The sequence below is a fragment of the Cucurbita moschata genome, unplaced genomic scaffold (genome assembly GCF_002738365.1).
Source record: "Cucurbita moschata cultivar Rifu unplaced genomic scaffold, Cmos_1.0 Cmo_Scf00044, whole genome shotgun sequence".
In the NCBI taxonomy this organism is placed as follows: Eukaryota; Viridiplantae; Streptophyta; class Magnoliopsida; order Cucurbitales; family Cucurbitaceae; genus Cucurbita; species Cucurbita moschata.
Window position 1 is genome coordinate 1,560,245 of NW_019268560.1, and position 8,497 is coordinate 1,568,741.

Genomic DNA, 8,497 nt, shown 5'->3' on the forward strand with positions numbered 1-8,497 from the left:
TGTCGAGTTGTTTTTTTTTTTCTTTAAGTTATTTTAAAGAATCTTAGTTGTCCATAAAACATATTACGTTGATAACTAAAAGCTCATAAAATTCAAATACTCCTAATATTCATAATAATCTTAAAAATAAAGTTGGGTTGATTTGTAACCTTATTTTCGAGTTAGTTGGATTGAATTGACCAAAAAAAGTCAACCTATAAACTGACTCGAATTTTTCAACTTTTAAAAAATTCTTAACCCAAACTAGAAAAAAAAAAAACTCTAACTTAACCCAACCTTAGGGTTTAGATTGGGTAATCTAGATTGGTCAGATTCTCGAGTCGTTTGAATGCCCCTAACAAAATTGGCATTGCCCAAACTTTGGAAACCAAAAAGATAATGTACTCAAGTTAATATTATTGTAAATACCTGAATCACGGTCCACAAATTCATGATACTCAAACGATTAACTTTATTGAGAAAAACTCATTCAAATACGTATGTTTTACACCTATAAGTGTCCTAATCAACTCTACTACATTCGAAAGAGCTCGTCAGATATAAGTTATATGATGCTTATTGACCACGAGGGCAACTCATCGTATCGTAGTTGAACACATAATTTTTTATTCTAAAAAATGAAAAAAATATACTTCGAAACACAGTTTCTAAACCTATCTTAATTCTCTTTCACATTGAGCTACCATAAATGCGTATTTATTTCCTAACTTTTTGTCTTAAAATAGGCAGAAGGCAACTTGTATTACACTTTACTTAAAGCAGCTGTGCTGCTATCGTTTCTTAATGCAGGTTGGTATAACACTTCAGTCTTGATCTTCTCATGATCTGCTACTGCATTTGTAAATCTTACTGTTTGCTTCAGCAATGAACTGTAGAAAAATTTGCTATCAGAAGATAGAACTAAAAACAGCTCACTGGATTAACGGATTCTAGTATCTTAAAGTACTTCTAAAGTGTGAGATCCCACTTCGGATGGAGGGGGGAACGAAGCATTCTTTGTAAGAGTGTGGAAACCTCTCTCTAGCAAATGCATTTTAAAACCTTGAGGGAAAGCTCGGAAGGGAAAACCGAAAGAGGACAACATTTGCTAACAGTGGGCTTAGGTTATTACAAATGGTATCAGAGTCAGATATCAGTCAGTGTGTCAGCGAGGATGCTGGGTCCCGGAGGTGGATGGTGAGATTCCACATCGAGTGGAGAGTGAAACGAATGCCAGCAAGGACACTGGGACCCGAAGGGAAGGATGGATTGTGAGATCCCACATCAATTGGAGAGGGAAATAAAGCATTCTTTATAAGAGTGTAGAAATTTCTTCCTAGCGTTTTAAAACCTTGAAGGGAAGTCCAGAAGGGAAAGCCCAAAGAGGACAATATCTGCTGGCAATGGGCTTGAACTATTACAAATGGTATCAAAGCTAAACACCGGGCAGTGTGCCAACACGAACATTGGGCCTTAAAGGGGGTAGATGGTGAGATCCCTCAACAATTGGAGAGGAGAATGAGTGCCAACGAGAACGCTCGGCCCCAAAGGGAGGTGGATTGTGAGATCCCACATCAACTGGAGAGGAGAACGAAGCATTTTGTTTAAGGGTGTGGAAACCTCTCCCTAGTAGACGCATTTTAAAACCTTGAAGGAATGCCAGAAGGAAAAGTCTAAAGAAGACAATATCAGCTAACAATAGACTTGGACGGTAACATGAAAGGTTCGGTTTAGTCCATATACTTTCAACTTTTATTCCTTTTAGCTTATGAACTTTCAAAACGACCCAAATTGGGTCCCTATTTGCAAAACTCTAAAATAGATTCACTCCATAATAGGAACCCTGTAATTAATTACAAAGCAATTCCAAAATGGATATCCATTTTGGCCCAAAACAACCAGCTGCTCACATTTCTATGGACATGAAAGATAATGGAGCTGTCATTACAAAATGTTGATATTTTACAACAGAGAAACCTAATAACAATACCAAAACTGTGGTAATAAGAAAACAGGGGCAAACTTGACGAGCTAAACCCAGTTCCTATAAGTTAAATTCCTTCATCATATTATCAGCCACAGGTGAAAATGGGAGCTTTCCCTAATCTAATGCTTCATAACAACATGAAAGCTATTTAAACCTTTACCTTATTCAACTCAAGCTCAGAAGCTTAGCAGAGAAGCCATGGCGGATCTCTCGTGTTTTCATGTCAACTCCCGGGAAGTCTATTTTTCTTTTCTTTGCGTTCATGGAGATATTCCAGGAACATGAGGAACGGGTGGCTTTGGTTTCTTTATTTTGTCCACCATTATGGCTTGAGTCGTTAAAATGATCCCAGCAACTGAGGCTGCAATCTGAAGTGCACATCTTGAAACAAGGCAAGGATCTAATACACCAGCATTAATAAGATCTTCATACCTGTCTGCCATAGCATTATACCCATGTCGCCAATGGCAGGCTCGAGTTTTCTCCACAACAACTACTCCGTCAACGCCTGCATTACTTGCAATGAATTTTGCTGGTGCAAGAAGTGCCTGCAATATGTTGCAATATTCATCTTCTTCATAATAGAATATACTTGGATTATCTACCAAGAACACTAGCATCCAAGTCTAAGCATTCCATTTCACCATATCAAAGAGGTATTAAGATAATAGCAGTTCGATTTCCACTAAAGAATGAAGAGAGGTGGAAACAAAGGCAGAGAAAAGGGGTATCCACAATACCTTGCCCACAATATCGGCACCGATCTGCTCGTCTTGATCTTCCATTGAATGTTTTATGGAAGGAAGAAATTCAGAGAGATGAACATAGGTAGCACCTCCACCAGGAACAATGCCTTCATTCATGGCAGCAAATACCGCATTCTTTGCATCCTCAATTCTGAGTTTCCTGTCTTCAAGTTCCACCTCAGTATGTGCTCCCACCTGCTTTGACCACATTACCACATACAATAAAAAAGAAGCAGAAGAAAATATTTTACTCCTTGGATGTTGTACTGTTCATAAAAAAAATAACACAACAATGAACCAGATCAAGACTTGCAAGGATAGGGTCACAAGAAAGTAAAGGCTAGAGCCGGCCTATATTTAGCTGTGTTTCATATTATATTCAAGAAAATTATGGCCTTGAAGTCAGCAAAGAAGATCTGGGAATTCTTCAAAGGTGAGTATAAAGGAGATGAAAGGATTAAGAACATGAAAATGTTGAACTTGGTGAGGGAATTCAAGAGAATGCACATGAAGGTTTCTGAGTCCATTAACGAATACTCAGACAAGTTGATTAGGATTGCTAACTAGGCACTGTGGGAAGCATAATCATCCAAACTTTAGAAGCTAGAGAAAGCCAGATGTGACGTGTAGGAGGTGTAATTTAATCGGGCACTTAGAGAGGTTCTGTAAGGAAACTCAGGAGCAAGGAGGAGCACATGCTGCAATACAACAAGAAGAAGATCGGCTCTTTGTGGTTCTTCATGTTCCTTCTCTTCAAATGTCTTGGACCCCTTTTAACATGCTCACAAAGGAACAAGAAGCATTCAACTTGCAGCTCACGGAGGCTATTTGGAAGGCTACCTATCCTAAGATGTGCAATGCTTTCTTCTCGACCATGTTTCTCGAGAGTTTAAACACTCGGGATAAAATCTCAAGAAAGGAACCTAAATAGATGAGAATCTCCTTCTTGTTGTGTCATCTCCGAAACAGGCAGTGCTGCCTGTCTCCTTCTAAGTGTTCCATTCACCTTGAAACTATGGTGGAGATTTACTTGAAACTTTTTCTAGACCTTCAATCCCACCCAGCATCACATAAGCCCTCTCATTGGGACTGCCAAATTTTCAGTCGTAAGGCAAAAATCTTTTTGTGTGATGGAATAAGGGCTCTCCTTAGGAAAGTTCACTCGAAAAAAGGATTGCAAGAGTCTTTTGCGAGATCCCACATCGGTTAGAGAGGAGAACGAAGCATTCTTTATAAGGGTGTGGAAACCTCTTCCTAGCAGACATGTTTTAAGAACCGTGAGGCTGATGGCAATACGTGACGAACTAAAGCGGACAATATCTGCTAGCGGTGGGCTTGGGCTGTTGCAAATGGTATCAAAGCTAGATACTGAGCGGTGTACTAGCGAGGACACTGGCCCCAGGGGGTGGATTGTGAGATCCCACATCGGTTGGAGAGAACGAAACATTCTTTATAAGGGTGTGGAAACCTCTCCCTAGCAGACGCGTTTTAAAAATCGTGAGGTTGATGACTATACGTAACGGACTAAAGCGGACAATATCTGCTAGCGGTGAGCTTCAGCTGTTACATCTTCCAAGGAGAAGAAGGCAACAAGGAGGAAGGATCTACAAGAAACGGTTGTTTTTATGGTCTCATCATGAAGTGATTCTTTTTGCAATAACCCCCCATATTCAATTGAAAAGTGTTTTTCTAAACCTTGGCCTTTGAAGGGTCTCTCCCTTTGATATATAAGATACTTCCAACCAACTTCCATTTAAATACTGCACTAAAAGGTAATCTGCTTTCAGTTAATACGACGAGGAAGAACTAAACCCATCGCCATGGTTTCCATAGCTAATAGGGGTAGGAAAAAAATTTCAGTTAGTCAGGGCCAGTATATGACACATAACAGGAAAATCATCTAGTCAAATAAATGGTGAAAATTCTCATAAAAGCTCCACCTCCAACTATACTTTTAAACCACAAACCTTGATGACAGCAACTCCACCAGAAAGCTTAGCAATCCTCTCAGAAAGTTTTCTCGAGAGGTAGGAATTATCTGTTTCAACAAGATCCTTCTTAATCTGTGAAATTCTTGCTTGAATTTCAGCTTTAGTAGAGGGATCTGCAACTATTGTTGTTGAATTAGATGTTATAACTACTTTCCTAGCAATTCCAAGCTGGTCTGACGTTGCACCCTCGAGTCCTAGACCCAAATCTCCAGAGAGAAAATCAGCACCTGACGATTTTAAAATAAAGTCAACTATCTAATATCGTATCGTAACATAATCAGATAGTCATAACATCATTCTCCCATACTATGTTAAATCATCACTAAATCCAAAAGCTTAAGCAGATGGGTTATTGTGAATTTAGTTATATCATTACTTTAACAAGTTCAACATAACATGGGAGGCAAGGATGATGAGTGCTCGAACAGGAAAAAAAACGGCTTACTATAAAGCTTATCGAGGGCAGAAGAAGAATAGAAATAATAGCACCAAAATACCTATATTGAGGTCTCAATATGCACTCTGAAAAATAAACCTGAAAGATTTAAATAGAGTTTCTACCGTCTCAAATACTCATGGTATAGCTTTGTGAAAAGTTGGACACGTCCCAAAAATACTCTAGGATCTTTCCAGTAACCATGAAAACTGACACAAAGGTGTGCTATACAACTTCAGGGCAAAATGCAATACAAGCAATGAACGGAAAGTGTAAAAGCCCAAGCCCACCGCTAGTAAATACTATCTGTTCTAGCCCATTACGTATCGTCGTCAGCCTCACAGTTTTAAAACGCGTCTACTAGGGAGAGGTTTCCACACTCTTATAAGAAATGCTTCATTCCCCTCTCCAACCGATGTGAGATCTCACAATCACACCCCTTGGGGGCCTAGCGTCCTCGCTTGCACACCATTCCTCTAATACCAAACAGCTCAATCCCACCGCTAGCAGATATTGTCCGCTTTGACCCAATACGTATCGCCGTCAACCTCACAGTTTTAAAACGCGTCTACAAGGGAGGAGTTTTCACATCCTTAAAGGAATGCTTTGTTCCCCTCTCCAACCAATGTGTGATTTGACAGAAAGCCTAAGAATATGCAGGCATTTTAAGTGCTACTCAAAAAAATCTGAACGGAAAATCGATAAAAGATGATAAGTTTACATTACCACCATAATGTTTAATATAATTAAATAAAATTCGATGTATAATGTCATTGAACCAGAAAACCTCCCCTCTTCCAAAACCCCGAAGCAAACGTATAAGAGCAACACAAGTCTTGAGTAAATTTTATTACTTAGATGTGCCACTGAAATAACAAACATTTAAGCATGCATATAGCAGTTCATAAAAGCATTTAGTTCACCTGTCATTAGTGCAATATCTTGCAATAGAGATTTCTTTCTTTCACCAAGCCCAGGACATTTTACAACCGCCACATTAACTAAACCCTGTACCTTGTTCAGCACTAGAGTTTCTAGAACTTGTCTCGAGATGTCCTCTGCAATTATCAGCAGAGGAAGACTAAGTTGTATGGTCTTTTCCAACAAAGGAACGATTTCTTTGACAGTCGAAATTATTTGATCGGTTACTAGGACTTTTGCATTGTCAAACTCCACAATAGACTTATCTTGATTTGTAATAAACTGAGGCGACATGTAACCTTTATCAATCTGTGGAAAGAGATACAATCGAACCATAAGGAAAAATGAAGAGACAACGATATAGATTTTCAGATGCACATGACATAGACTACACGAGCGGTTTTGCAGCTAAATTGTTTACCTTCATTCCTTCCTCTATTATTACACAAGTTTCTGAGGATTTGGACGACTCGATTGAGATCACACCATCAGGGCCGATCTTTTCTATAGCTTCAGCAATCAAGTTCCCCACATATTCATCATTTCCAGAAGATATCATCGCAACAGCTGCAGAAAGGACGAGGCTAGCTCAGCACCATTTACTTCCCAAATGAAACTTCACCAGTGTTCAACCAGATGAGAAGAAAGAACCTTTAATATCATTTTTTCCTTGTACAGGAGTACTTTTCTTCTTTAAGACCTCGATTAACTCCTTTACAGTCTTATCCATTCCTTTCTTTAACGAAACCGGATCAGCTCCAAAGGAAACTGCCAATAATCCAGATTTGATCATTTCACGTGCCAAAATTATTGCAGTGGTGGTTCCATCTCCAGCCAAGTCATTCATTTTACTAGCAACCTGAAAGCCAACAACTCAAAGATATATATCTTAGATGTTTAAACCCAACCCAAGCAAGTTTTAGAACAATTGAGATTTTAACTAACAACCATGAATAACCTCTTGGATCAGCACCACTCCTGCATTCTCAATTGCATCCGAAAGCTCAATAGCTTTAGCAATCGTAACCCCGTCATTAACCACCTTAAGCGTTTCCTTTTCTGAGAGAATAACATTGCGTCCTGCACGTTTTGGCGAAAAAACTACTAAAATATCTAAGACTGATAAGATACAGCTACTATGCATCATTCTTGAACCATTCACAGGGTAGATTGAACAATAAAGAACTAATTACCAAATAGTTACAGATTTAAGTGGTCAAAACCACGTTAAAAGTTCTTCGCACAAATCCATTTTTAAATGGTCAAACTTTCCCCTCTTTTCCTTCAGTCACTTCAGAAATTATAACTCCAGCAAATCGTGTTTCATACATTTCCTCCTAAATTTCTTCAAATTAGAAGCAATTGATTAACTAAAATATAATGCAAAGCCATTTTGTTTACAGAAACAACATCTTAAACTCACCACTTCAAGTCCAGCACACAATTTAACCAATAAATCGAGCACAGTAAGAATTAGACATTGGTTTCCCACACACACACACACACAAGCATATGCAATATGGCATATCCAAGCTCAAGAAAATGAGTAGAATTAAAGAGGATATGACGGCCCACAAACCTTTGGGTCCTAACGTGACAGAAACAGCATCAGCTAACTTATCAATACCAGCTAGCAATGCCCCTCTGCATTCTTTACCAAAAGAAATCCTCTTAGGACCGGCCCTGACGACAAGATTTCTCATCTTCCATGAATTTCTCGCGTACCGAAATAGCCTTTGGCTCCCACCGAGCTTCTGCAGAACATCCAGAAACGCGAAGTGACGGAACGGATGCATATACAGAGAAGATTTGCCGTAACAGAGAAAGAAATAGACTAACCGTTGCAGGGAAGAGTAGAGTTCGGGGAACGGCAGCCGGTGAGGAAAGACGGGCGGGAACTTCCATGAGGTTGTTGGCGTCGTCGAGAAGAGAAGAGACGACGGGTCATTCGAACAGAGGTTTAGTGGGGGTTTTATCCACTTACACCAGTCTGGACTCGGAATCCATGCCTGAGCTCTCCCTCACTCGCTTTGGCCATACGAATGGTGTACAGAGATTTATTTAGGTTTGTGTGAGATTATACAACCTAGCTTCTGTTAAAGCGGACAATATCCATTAGTGGACAATATCCATTAGTGGTGAGCGGTGAGTTTAGATTATTATAAATAGTATCAAGAGTTCTCTAATAGATGTGTTTTAAAATTGAGTCTGATGGCCATATGTAACCGGCCAAAGTGGACAATATTTATTAGCCGTGGACTTGGAGCTATTACAAATGGTACCAGAACGTGGAAACACTTCTCTACTAAATGTGTTTTAAAGCAGTGAAACTAACGACGATATGTAATGAACAAAAGCAAACAATATATGTTAGCAATGTGTCAGCGAGCACGCTAGACCTAAAAAAAAGGTAGATTGTGAGATCCTACATTAGTTG

The 8,497-nt window shown here is 39.3% G+C and overlaps 1 protein-coding gene across 3 annotated transcripts; it reads right to left on the reverse strand.

The window, feature by feature from the left end:
* Positions 1-536: 536 nt before the first annotated feature.
* On the reverse strand, positions 537-8,108 carry LOC111433995 (chaperonin 60 subunit alpha 2, chloroplastic). 3 transcript variants are annotated; one of them, XR_002708893.1, is made up of 10 exons: positions 7,900-8,108; positions 7,640-7,814; positions 7,019-7,140; positions 6,712-6,919; positions 6,482-6,627; positions 6,063-6,369; positions 4,680-4,930; positions 2,707-2,907; positions 2,127-2,514; positions 537-869 (listed from the first exon to the last, which is right to left on the reverse strand). XR_002708893.1 is itself a non-coding variant. In XM_023071284.1 (9 exons), the coding sequence occupies exons 1-9, from the start codon at positions 7,963-7,965 to the stop codon at positions 2,227-2,229; spliced, it is 1,764 nt and encodes a 587-aa protein (XP_022927052.1). In that variant the 5' UTR covers positions 7,966-8,108; the 3' UTR covers positions 1,862-2,226. The 3 variants fall into 3 exon arrangements, 2 of the variants coding, with proteins under 2 accessions (XP_022927052.1, XP_022927053.1); XM_023071284.1 differs by lacking the exon at positions 537-869 and having other exon boundaries at positions 1,862-2,514; XM_023071285.1 differs by lacking the exons at positions 537-869; positions 7,640-7,814; positions 7,900-8,108 and having other exon boundaries at positions 1,862-2,514; positions 7,009-7,088.
* Positions 8,109-8,497: the final 389 nt, after the last annotated feature.